General features: G+C 38.0%; 1 protein-coding gene across 8 annotated transcripts in view; it reads right to left on the reverse strand.

Moving 5' to 3' along the window:
- atp11a (ATPase phospholipid transporting 11A) overlaps positions 1–13,391 on the reverse strand; it is a 140,165-nt gene that overhangs the window by 36,407 nt on the left and 90,367 nt on the right. For all 8 annotated transcript variants that reach the window (XM_043691213.1, XM_043691212.1, XM_043691220.1 and 5 more), the window contains exons 16-19: positions 11,870–11,943; positions 11,299–11,402; positions 8,498–8,679; positions 2,850–3,101 (exon numbers count right to left, since the gene is read on the reverse strand). In XM_043691213.1, coding sequence (XP_043547148.1) covers positions 2,850–3,101; positions 8,498–8,679; positions 11,299–11,402; positions 11,870–11,943 — 612 coding nt within the window. The remainder of the gene's footprint in view (positions 1–2,849; positions 3,102–8,497; positions 8,680–11,298; positions 11,403–11,869; positions 11,944–13,391) is intronic.

Consider the following 13,391-nt stretch of genomic DNA (forward strand, 5'->3'; position numbering starts at 1 on the left):
CATGGCAACATGACGCCTGGAGGAAGAGCGCCTCATCTTCCACCTAGGAACCCTCCGACCACAAGGGATGAATGCAGTTTTCTCCAGCTTTCTCATTTCCCCTCCCTCCACCTTTTCTCAGTCCCAACCCTCAGACTCAGCACCGCTTTCTTGACCTGTAATCTTCTTCCCGACCTCTCATCCCCCACCTCATCTCTGGCCATCACCCTCACCATACCTCCTTCCACCTATCATATTCCCAACGCCCCTCCCCCAAGTCCCTCCTCCCTACCTTTTATCTTAGCCTGCTTGGCACACCCTACTTATTCCTGAAGAAGGGCTTATGCTCGAAACGTCGATTCTCCTGTTCCTTTGATGCTGCCTGACCTGCTGCGCTTTTCCAGCAACACATTTTTAAGCTCTGATCTCCAGCATCTGCAGTCCTCACTTTCTCCGAACAAAACATATTGAACTGGACTACAACTGAGATTGGACCAACACAGTGACAATTATAAGAATATAATTTGGAGGTGGAGGAAGAGTTAGAATACAAAAGATATTCTTGAATTGGTGAATATGACGAGGAATCATAACAAGCTCACAAATATTCACTGTAAAGACAGAATATTTCTGACAAATGTGTGGAATAATATGTAGAATCATTTGCTTTTAACAAATTACACAGTTCAGTAAATGGTGACTGCAGAAAAATGAGTTAAAAATGTCCGAAGGGTGCCACATCTCAACATGAAACATAAACCAACATGCAAGACCAGATGTACAAAGTGTGGAGCAGGCCTCATTTGGAATGGTGAGAAAACTTTGGACACATCACTTTAGGGAGAATATATTACCTTGACAATGATTCACCTGGATAGTTCACATGGTAAAGGGTAGGTTTAGAATATAGTTGCCAGAAATAATGTTTGATCAGCTGATTAACATACTGAAATCCAGAGCACAATTTACATATTTAAAATGGATTGAAAAGTTATGCCTTCCAGTTTTTCTTTAATTCTTGGAACAACCCAAAAAATAAGTCAACTTATGTTTTTTTCTGCTTTTTTAGGATATATTTCAAGAAATCCTGGTGACTTTTCGATTTTGAAAGTTGCCAGCCCAGAAAACAAAACCAGTAAAACTGTGAAATGAGACATATTGGTCTGACCCACTTTGTATACTTCAAATTGGAAGCTCAATATGACCTGCATGTTAATTTCAAAGTTTTTTTTGATTGGTTTTACCATTTGGAAAATCTCTTCATATTTTCTTCTTCACTATCATTCTTATACATTCCTCTGCTGCAATATCTGCATTGACCTCTGCTTTTATGAAGACAAAGTCATCATTAAAAATCATCTCCACATCTTCTGCCTCACAGATTACCTTTACAGTCCCTGAGGAGAAGTTATTAAAAAAAAGCCCAAGCATCACTTTGTGCAATATATTCAAGCCATTCTCTTCTTAAGAATACTATACTCATCTAATACCAAGTAGCTTAGTTATAAATTATTAAGGACCAGAATCAATGTACTCTTCCACCAAATAATGATGTGGTTTGATCAGCTAAGATTCACTCAATCACCTTTAGAAATGTTTCTTCAAATCTTCAGCTCTCCATCTTTAATATGGTCTTGAAACCCACTTCTCTGCCAAGCTTATAATGTATCTTTTTATATTTTTTAAAGCTTTTAATAGCTGACTTGAGGGAAATCATTTCAAAAATGTCTCCACAAAAATAGCAGAGAATTTAGGAAACAGAACATACGAGAAGAGTACAGATGCAGAATCAAAACTTTAAAAGGCTAAGATGCACAGGGAAGGAATTGTATAAAGGCATATGGTCAACAGGCTAGGAAATTTGGGTTGGTACAAAACGAGCGATCACTGTCACAGCCAAGTAAGTTCTACATAGCAAATCCAACCAGGGTAATAAATCTTCCATATTTTCTGCATGATAATTAATGGAAAAGGAATTAGTTTAACAATAAGAAAAGTAAGCACAACCAAAGATACTTTCTGGATCACAAGAATCAAAGAAATGATCTGTAAATCTAGGGCCACAATTGTTCCATCTGAACTAAATATGCAAGCGTACTCTGAGATTGGGCAGCCGCCAATGTTACATTCTGGGTAAAGGGAGCTAGTAGGATACACTGAGTAACAAAAGACTTGTTCATCTAAAGTCAATCGTGAGTAAACTTACATTAATGTATTGTCAAGATAAAATTAAAGAACACTGAGATGCATATCCATTAATCATAGCATCCAGCCAGAGTTACAAAATGTGTTTTCCACTTAAAATACAGTTTGGAAGTGATGGAATGCAAAGGCAAGCTGGAAACAGAAGAATGTGAACAGGTTTTCACAAGGCTTCTGACATTACAAGTGACTCACCATCCAAATTCAGGGTAGCGGTTTGAGAGAGAAATCAATAACCTATTTTGCAATGACTCTCCAAGAAGAAATTATCTTAACTTAATCACTTTATCAATACTGTCAATTATATTAAAATATTTTCAGTCTTCTCTTACCCTTCTCTGTTCCTGTGCATAAAATATCTCAAGTTGCTACTTATAAAAAGAGCATCAGATTTTGGCATGATCCTAGTCAGTATGCATACTCTCAATAGTTCTGTGCTTTCTAGAGTTGGAACTGTAAAATTCCAAAGTCGTAAACTGTGGCCTAACTGAAATTCGGTACAAATTTCTTACCTGTTTGCTCTGGTATTAAGTACCTAAACATCTAATGCCAGAAAAAAGCTACATTTAATGCAGAACTGAGAAGCACAAACTTATAACTTGTTTTTTCTGAAATTGCAACATTTAACATGTTGTACAATGAAGTGAAGGATTAACAGAGGTGCCCACCCTGAGTAAGTGTCTCTTGGCAAACTACCACTTTGCCTGATAATTGTTCTGTTCAGATCAAAAAGAACATCATGTAAACTCTGCTCTTCTATTCGTTTAGTCGTCAGCTCAAATAACTGTGTACTTCTTCTGAAAAGTTTGCAGGCATAGCACGTGGCTGCAGCTGTTTCCATCTTGTCTCCTGTAAGAACCCACACCTTCATTCCAGCTTTCTGCAAAGCTTCCACAGTCTCAGCAGCTTTGTCTTGCAATCTGAAGAGCAATCACATTCAACAATATATTACTGTTTGAAAAATCTAATGTTTTGATTCAACATTAGCCTACAGTTGTGTGTGTTGGAATTGAAGCAAATAATAACCAAACTTGAAACAAGCCACTTCTTGCAGAATACTGAGTGTAGTGTATTGCACGTGGTCTCGAACTGGTTATGATTGCCTAAGGGAATGAAGAGAATTTTACAAAGTCTCTTTTCTTTTCTGCTAATTACCCTGAATTTCTTTCAATTTTAGTTGCTTCTTTTGGGAGATGACATCATTGCAGGAATGGGTGTCACGTCAGGGCAGGATCAAACAAAGTAAGGGACCTATAGAGAGAAAACATCTAAACACATGGATCCTGCCTGGGCATGTTCCGGAGGCAGCAGGAGGAGATCAGGGACTCAGCAGCTTCAGCAGCAGCAGCAGCAGCAGCAATGGCATCACAGCCCAATGTGGGAAGAAGGAGTGGTGAGGGAGCACCCCCAGTATCTGTGGCTTCAGCACAGAGAACAGACAGCTGAAACCTTCCTGAGAGCGAATTGAGCAGAGGACTCTTCAAAGACTATTGAACTTTTAACTTTATTCCTTTTTTTTCCAGCTTATATTAAGACGGACTCTAATGTTAACTTTTACCTTATTTCAATTTTTTTCTACGTATTTTATGTCGGTTATGCTTAACTTTTTAAACTACGTTTCTTTTACTTCTTTGTACCTAAGATGACGTCATATGTGATGACATTATATACACTTTCACTCCTGTATAATTAAATTTAATTCTTTAAAAAGGTACAATGTAGATAGAGTACAAAATCAGGAATTTGGTACTTATGGGACTTCAGAGAGATAATGTTCTCTATGCGTTGTTAGCTTTCAGTAGTGGCAATTCTTCTTCCAGCATCTTCGATTATGGGAGGTTGGAATTTTGTATTACTTTAGGTGTGTAAATTAGTAACTCAGATTAACTAAATGAATAAAGTTAGACCTATGTATTAAGACGGTAATGACTATGACTTCAACACGTAGGAATCTGTGGAATGCATGGCTAATCCATAAACAGTAAGTATATGCAACTTGTACAACTTTGATTCAGAGTCGCAGAGCTGGACACTGAGTTGCGGACACTGCAAGGTATCAGAGAAAGATTGTCTGGATGCTTTGTTTCAGGAGACTGTCACATGCCTTAAGTTAGATAGAAATTTAGAGTTGATCAATGATCTAGGATACAGGAGAATGTGACTACGAGTCAGGCAGGTACGGGGATTTCAGAATGCAGTGAGAGGAGCCTCTGCCCCTGAATTAGTACAAACAGTTTGCTACCTTCATGGGTGAAAACTGCAAGGTCCGATGAACAGACTAACTATGGCACCATGATGCAAGATGACATTCACAGGAATATGGTAGTGATAGGTGAAACTATAATCAGCTGTGAATGGGAAGTCCAATGGTTATTTTGCTGGCCCGGTGCCAGAATTAAAGATATATCCTTGCATTTAGAAAAGGAATTGGAGTGGAAGTTGGTAGGGAACCCAATTGTCATGGTCTCTGGTGGGTACCAACAGCACAGGGAGAAACAAGAATGATGTTCTGACAAGAGAGTTTGAAGAGTTAAGCTCAAAATAAAAACACAAGCCATCAACATTAATCATCTATAGATCATCACAGCAGACACACACCAGTTGGCATAAAATCAACAGATTGGAGAATTAAAAGTATTGTAGGAACAAGATGCTTCAATTCTTGAGGCACTGGCACTGATACTAAGGAATGAGAAAATTGTTCCATTGAGCTGACTTACACTGATATAAATCAGGCAGAAATCAATATTCTGGCAAATCATTTAACTAGGGCTGCGAGCAGGACTTTAAAAGATGAGGGGAGAGTTTGATTGAAGATAGATTCAGAAATCCAAAGAGAAAGATGAAGGCAATAGAACATTAAAATAATATGGGTAAATATCAGCAGAGTGGGACAGAGGGAGTAACAGAAATTGTACAATGTTTAAAGCCATTGCAAGGAATAGAAGCAAAAAGAAATGAAATTAAAGGTTCTTTATCTGAACTCATGAAGAATCTTCAATTGGATGAATCAAAGGCACGAACAGGAATAAATGATTACATCAAATCACCATCAAGTTGAGAAATTAATATTCCATGGTATATAATTGCTGGAAAGACAGAATGACAAAGGAACACAGGGAGCTCCATTAGTTAAGGTCGAGATAAGAATATTAGTGAGAAAGAATCTGGCCTCAGAAAATCATTAAATATAATCAGTATGGGTGGAAATTAGGAATGGAGTAATGAGGCAGGATTAATTACTAATGTCATTGTGAAAGATCCACTGGGAAACAGTGATCATAAAACATTGCATCCAGACTTCAATATGTGTGGTATGCAATGAGCATTGATCTGATTAGGTTAGCCATTATCCTGTAGGACAGTGTGGTGTACTCTATTTTAGGGTCAAGCTACACAGTGAGCAAATGGCTCAAACACTGTTTATGAGACTGCCGATCAGGTCACTCTTATAGCCTTTGAGAACCTAACACATACATTGACTGGTGAAGAAAACTGTGCAGTCAATGGTGACATATTGATATGTGGCTGCCATATTTGAATGTGAAAATTAAGGGACTAAAATCTGACAAGTTCCTGCGATCCAATGGTGTACACACTCGGTTCTTAAAGCTTTGATTGTCCAAACTTCCTTATGTTTGGCAATGGTCATCATCAGATTGGAAACTGGTAAATGTAACATCATTTTAATAAAGGAGGGAGTAACAGAAACAGTGAACTAGCCAAATATGAATCATCATTTAGCAAATGCTGGAATTGATTTTACTTAGAAAAGTACAGCATGACTTCATAAAAAGAAATTCCTGTGTGACATATTTATTAAGATTTTGAGAATGTAACCACTAAGGTGGACAAAGGTGGACCATTGTATCTGAATTTTCAAAAGGAATTTGATAAGGTTGATAAGCTTGATAAGGACTCACGATACTGAAAGCAATATATTAACAGGGATAAGTAATTTATTTATAGACTGGAAACAGAGAATGGGCAATACAGGACATTTTCAAGTAAGCAGGTTGTGAATAGTGCAGGGCTGCAAGAATAATTTCCGATGCTTCAGCTATTTACTATCAGTATTACTGACTTAAGTGAAGAGCTAGTGACTAATGCATCAACATTCACTGAAGATACAAAGTTGGGTCGGAAGGCAATTTGTGGAGATGACACAGAAAGGCAACAAAATGTTACAGCCAGTTTACGTGCGAGGGCAACGGGATGGCAGATGGAGTAAAACATGGCAAATGTGAAGGTGTTTGTTTTGATTGGAAGAATAGAAAACTTGAAAACTTTTTAAAAGATGTGAAGCCTCTTAATGTTTATATTACAAGAGTCTTCAATATGCGCACACGAGGAATGCAGAAAGTCAACATTCAGGTGCAAAATGCAGTTCAGAAAGCAAATAATAAGTTTTTGTATATGGTTTTGATGACTGGAGTACAGGAATAAATAAATCTTGCTAGTTCTGCATAGGGTTGAGACTATATCTGGAGTTCTGTGTGCAGTTTTGGCCTCCATATTTATAGAGATATATACCACAGAGCAACAAATGACAAGCTGAGTAAACTAGCCCCTATATTTCCTGGGTACAGAGGAACAAGGGGTGATCTTAAAAAAAAAGCAAGATTCTGAAACAGCATAATAAGACACTGAGGATGGTTTTCATATTCACTACTCAAAAACAGTAAAAGGATAAGAATCCCATCACTTAGGTCTGAGAAGAAGAGAAATTAGTTCACTCAAAGGATAGTGAATCATAGTATCATTGTAGCACTGAAGAAGAATACACTGTGCCCCCTTCTGGAATCTTTAAAATTCTCTACTCCAAACAGACTTAGGGAGGGACCACATATCAAAATGTTTAAGGCTGGGATAGCCAGATTTTGAGTGTTATAGAGAATGAAGGAATGTGAGGAGTAGATGGGATAGTGGAATTGAGGCCCAAGATTAGCCAGATTATAGTGAATAGTGGAGCAGGCGCAACTGGCCATGTAGTCTACTTCTGCTCTTATGAGCAATAGTTACAATTTACGAGTGCAGGGAGAGGACTGCTTATCTTTGATCCCCCAGCTAATGTGATCCTGAGGAGGCTTAGCTGATCTGCTGGTCTTTTCTAATCCACCTTTCTCGCTTCTTCAATTTGCATGCTGAAATTCCAAGTCTGGTTATGATATGAAACTAAATTAGCACCATCTACTTTTAGTTACCATATATGCTTGTGTATAAGTTGAGTTTTGAAGACTGTTTTTGAGCTGAAATTTGGGGTTAACTTATACAGTGAACACAGTATTGTTTTTAAGGGGATGAAATTCATGCTAGGCATGAGTCAAAAGTGGACAAACGAGAGCCAGATCTCTCTATTAAATAATAAGCAACAATATCTTGGATATTAGCATTGTTAAACAAAGTAAAATAGCCCAGCTTGCACATACTATACAGGTAATATCTACTATGGTTGAGTTCAGGACACATGGTGAAAAAAAATTGTATTCATTGTAAAAATTGATTGTCATTTGCATTTCATCTTTGAGTAGAAGTACAGGTGTACAATCCTTTATCCAAAATGCTCGGGATCAGCTGGTTTTCAGAATTCAGAATTTTTCGAATTCCAGAATAAGTGACAGTTTAATGGTGAACTTTGTAAAAATCTTACCGGAGGAGCAGACTTACTGAGTAAAACAGGCCTCGAGAGAGAATTGAGGCTTGCTGACGCATCTGACTGACATGCATCGAGTGGGTGTCGACTTGGGTTAACTGTTTGCGTGCCAAACAACCTTATTATTTAGAAAAAAACTTCATAAACAAAATCTTCCAATGTTGGAGCTTTTTGGATTTCGGATAAAGGGTTGTTTACGTGTACTAGCGATAGAAAGACAATCACAAATAAGTCAATATCCATCTGATCAGTTAAAACGGGAACTTTACCTTCCAGGCAGTCCCTGGTTCCTGAATGTTCCCTGTAATATGTTCACTTTGTGGTAAACCTCAGAAACTGACTCCGCAGATTACAGTAATTCGGAAAACCTGACAGCTAGCAGACTGGAAGACCCAGAACGGAGCGGTCTGGCCAGTAGACAGGAAAGCAGGAGTTGAATGCAACAGGCAGGCACATTAACTTATAAAGGTTGATCTGTGACGAACTAGGGTTGACTTATACACAAGGTATATGGAAAATACAAGATTTTCTGGCCGAAATAAGGGGTTGACGTATACGTAAGACTGACCTATACGTGAGTATATACAGTAGATCCAATGCATAAAGTATTACCCAGACATAATTCAGTCAATAGGGGCAAATTTTGACAACAAAATACTCAACCTGTCTTCCACAGCTGTTGCTCCAAGTAAATCAAGATCACTTTCAATCAGATCATAAGCTTCAGCAAGCTTCCGGTCACGTTCCTGGAGGGCTAGTTTTGCATTCTGAAGGAGTGCATGTACACTGTCATACTCTTCACTGGTGAGGACTTTGTAAGCCACACATAAGGTTCGCAGTCCCTCCTGAAATTGATAAAAAAAATAATCAATACCAGAGTACACTACTGAAAGCCAGTATGAATAGCTGCTACTATATTACAGAATTCAAAATTGCAGTATTTTGCAGTCACTGAACTCCAACTCTCAGAAACTGTTTGGAAATATGTTCAGCCAAAAATACTTATTGATTTCAATTGTAAGATCAGCTTCCATGTCTTCAAACATCTGCAACATGTTGGATTGTGAAGTTTTAAATGTGAATGAAACACAAGAACAAAGTATGGTCAGATAACCTCATAGAAAGTGATGAAAATAAGGTCGTGTTCAAGTGACTTAAATTTGTATATTCAGTAAGGAAGAACTTACTTTCACATTCTTGACAGTCGCAAGGGTGTCATAGCCAATAAAATCTAGACTCATTCATAAAAAAAGCATGATAATGTCTACAAAATTTGCCTATGATATGCTGCGCATGCTGTGACCAAGAAATGGCCAAGGCCAGGATCAGTGTTGGAGTAGGGGAGCTCAATACAAAGACGCAGTCATGCTTATGGTAATAGGAAAAGGCTACTGCCGTTTATATGATGCAGGCAGCTATGTGGAGTTAGCAGAGTTGGTGGGGACTGTGCCTTTGAAGTCCAGCTGTTATGTTTACATATATAGCAGGTACCAATCTCAATTAAAACTCAGCAATTTAATATCTCAATGCAATAGGCAGCTGGGGCTTTTTATTGAAGTAGACTGTGTTCAATAAGTTAAACTATCATTCACTGTATGGGTGAATGTATTGCACAGAACCCACAGAGATTAAGTTCACCTAGCCAATGGACACCAATATTTGGTGGGACAACAACATCTGGGATTATCATCTAAGCCAGTGGCAGACTTACTATCAGAGGAGACCTGGAGGTGAAGATAGAATGAGCGTTGTGCAATTACAGCAGGGAGACACTTAAACCAGGGGTTAGGAGCCTGCATATATATTCGTGAGGGGCCTGATGCCAAATGTAAGCCCCTAACCCTTGGATGGAGCAGGATCACTCTTGAGGGTGGCTGCAGCCTGGTAAGAAGCATAACATTATATGTCAGCATGGTTAAGTTGCACTGGAGAGCACTTACAGCTGGCTCAAATTATTGATGCGAGACACAAAATTCAATTTCAGGGCCATTGGCAGAACAGGCATTGCTCCAAGATAGTCCCAATATTCCGCTCCAAGCTTCCATTAACCAGAAACACTTACTCTTCTTGCGTGTGGAGGAGTTTCAAATGACTGGCACATGAAGCACAGTCAATATTACTTTGGACACATTCCAGAATTTCTAGCATTTCCCAGATACAGACAATTGAGCCACTGGAGCTTGGCAGAATGAAATGGGAAGCTGAAGTAAACAGAAGTCATAGTGGAAATTTGACCATTAAACAATGGAAACTTTATCATCTTATCAAAAAACCCTTTGAAAAAAATAAAGAGAATAATTTCAAAAGGGCCATTTATTTCTTGGCCTCATCAAATGATCCAAGTTGATTTGTTAATCATCGAATATAGGTACAAACACTTTATCTGAACATTATAGAAATTGTATTGGAGGTGTCGCACATTTTCCTGATTTGGAAATACACTTAAAGCCTTTCTTACTATCACTAGGTTACATTCCTGATGCTACCTCCATAACAGTGCTGTTCATGCACCTGCGCTAAATTGGACTGCAGCAATTCAAGGCAGAAGCTCAATAGCAGCTTCACAAAGAGCAATAAGGGACTGGCAACAAAACTGACTTTGTCCACATGACACAAAAGAATAAACATGAAGAAATTGTGGAGCCTGTTTCTCCATTTGAACTGGACATTATACTGTGCAGATGTAATCAAGGAAAAATTAATATTGCAAGAACAAGATTAAGGACAGAAGGCAGAGAACAAAGTTGGGCCAAAAATTGCCACATGTTCAATTTTTAGTGGCAGACTTACTATCAGAGGAGACCTGGAAGTAAAGATAGAAGGAGCATTGTGCAATTACATTGGTGCCCTTCACAGCAGGGAGGCAATGGTCTAGTTGTATTATCGGTAGACCATTAATCCAGAGACCCAGGTAATGTTCTGGGAACCCAGGTTAAAATAACGCCATGGCAACGGTGGAAATTGAATTCAATAAAATTCAATAAATGTCTAACGATGACCATGAAACCATTGCCGATTGTCGGAAAAACCCTTCAGGGAAGAAAAATGCCATCCCCACCTGGTCTGGCCTACATGTGACTCCAGACCCACAACAACATGATTGGCTCTTAACTGCCCTCTGGGCAATTAGGGATAGGAAATATATGCTGGTCATGAATGAATAAAAAAAATTAAAGGCAGGAAAATGCTGGTCTGGAAATGAATCCCAAGAGCTCAAACGTATACATAAAATAACCTTTCAGAATATAATTGTCTGGGCCCTATATGGATAACCACCACTTCAAAACAAATTTACCAGGTGGCAATCCCATGGGGCCAGAGATGCATTAATCAATCATTCTTTTATTCAAAATATACCATTTAAACTTATAGAATAGTTTCAAGGTTTAAGGCGGAGCAAACATAGAGACATTAGCAGTCGTATTACAATGACTTGAAGCAACATTCAAACTGCCTTAACATACCACTGCATTTTGCTGCACTCTTTGCCTGACTAGGTCCAACTTCCCTGCCTTCACTCTGGGGAAAATGGATAAATCAGCTCCTTTACAGAACAAGATTATTTCACCTATTAAAGAGACAAAAAGGTTTATGTTAATAAAATGTTATAAGATAGTTTGAGTGACATATAGACACAGCCAATGAATGATAAATGTTGCCTCAAAAGCACTGATCCTGAACTAGAAGGAAAATTGGCAGAAAAAAAATCACATTGTTTTCACAGAACAGCACAAACTTAGAACTTTGTCTTTCGAAACCAAATATCCTAAACTTTGCCTGATGACATACCATTCTCACATTCATAGCAGATTTAATCCCATCCTACACATGTACCTAATCCAATTCCACTCACATGCTCACAAATCGCATGCAATATCACCCACACTCACACAATATCCAACTGCAATACCTGCATCTCTTCCAACCATACTCAGCCGTATCTTGTTTGATCACAAGCATCTTTTTCTCAGACACACATACTGACATGGAATTTATAAAGGTCAGATCCACTCCCAGCCACTAAGTCATTCTCACCTGTTACGGATCTAACAATGACACTCATACGACGTCTCACTGAGTCAAAATTCAATATCTGGAGTAATTCGTACCTGAAAAAGAATGGAAAGATGTGAATTTAACAGTAACATACTTCTCACACACACAGAAAATATGTCTACATTTCCAGTTAACTGAAATACTGATTTTTAGTTTTTTCAGATTTCTTGTTCTTACTGTGGGTTAGATACAAACCTACATGCATTACTTCTACTATAAGCAGACCTCGTGTGGTAGCTCATATATACACTTTTTTGATGTTACTTGTCCAAAATAACTCTTGGACTTCCTTCACTGCTCTGACCACTGACACATGTCTTCAAAGCAGTGCACTGTGTGTTTGCTTTGCGGTTTATCAGATAGCTTAAATACCTCAGTTTACAACTCTTGATCACGTATCTCATGGCACTTCTGGGTTTTTATCTCCCTTGAATCCTCGCCAGCTTATTCATTCTTCTGAGGATATTCTAACCCTCCTTCTGTATGCCTACATTTCAAAGACTTCCAGTTTTATGCATAGTTACCCACAGTACATGCTTTACAACTATTTAAATGTGTTGACCAGATATAATAGTTAAGCAAACATTTCTTTGAACACAGGCTTATTCTATATTCTTAGAATGGATTTTTTTTAAATCAAAAGCAATTCTTCTGATAATTTCAGTATCATATCTAGCATCTTCTGTAATAATCTGATACGCACAAAATCTGCATATTTATTCTGCATACAAATGAGAATGTCACCTTTGGTTTTGTGTATTTCTTACTAACTATCATCACTTTGGTCTTCCTAGCATACATTTTCATATTAAGTGCTTTATCAGTATTGCTGACTTCATCTAAACTTCACTGTAATTACTATATTGCCTCAGCTGTCAAGCAAGTGTCATCTACCTCAAGGTTTATGGCTCTACCGCCTAAATTTATCCCTCCAAAGTGTTTGATTTTTCTAAATATAGCTTCAGTGTGTTCTATATTAGTCTGGAAGGATTGGAAAGGGTTAATACTTGACTGAGTGTAATAAGCACCACCCACTCTGATCATACTATGGACTTGGTGGGAGAATAAAGTTGGATCTCCTAGGAGACAGATCTAAAGTTAGATCCTCCCAAAAGTCTTTATGGTGATGTAGACCTGTTCATTTGCAGAGATGCACACACAGTCAAATGCTTTTTCATAGACTATCAAATGTTTGTGTACTTCTTTATCCATCTCACAGATCCATTGTTAACAGATAACCAGAGGTGAGTGACTTGTTTTCAAAAATATCCTTAAGAACAATTACTTTCAGCAGATTTTTAAGCAAATGACTCATTAGACTAAGTGTTCTGTACTCTAAATTTATTCCTAAGAATTGGTTTGAAAGCATCAGAGTATAATCCATGAATGACTCTTTTCAGATTCTTTTATCATATTAGCAGGAAGAATTTGAGAGGTAAGCTGATTAGAAGTGGGACAGGCAGCTGTAATATGACTCACTTTTAATAACCATACGTTTACT

The sequence above is a fragment of the Chiloscyllium plagiosum genome, chromosome 6 (genome assembly GCF_004010195.1).
Source record: "Chiloscyllium plagiosum isolate BGI_BamShark_2017 chromosome 6, ASM401019v2, whole genome shotgun sequence".
In the NCBI taxonomy this organism is placed as follows: domain Eukaryota; kingdom Metazoa; phylum Chordata; class Chondrichthyes; order Orectolobiformes; family Hemiscylliidae; genus Chiloscyllium; species Chiloscyllium plagiosum.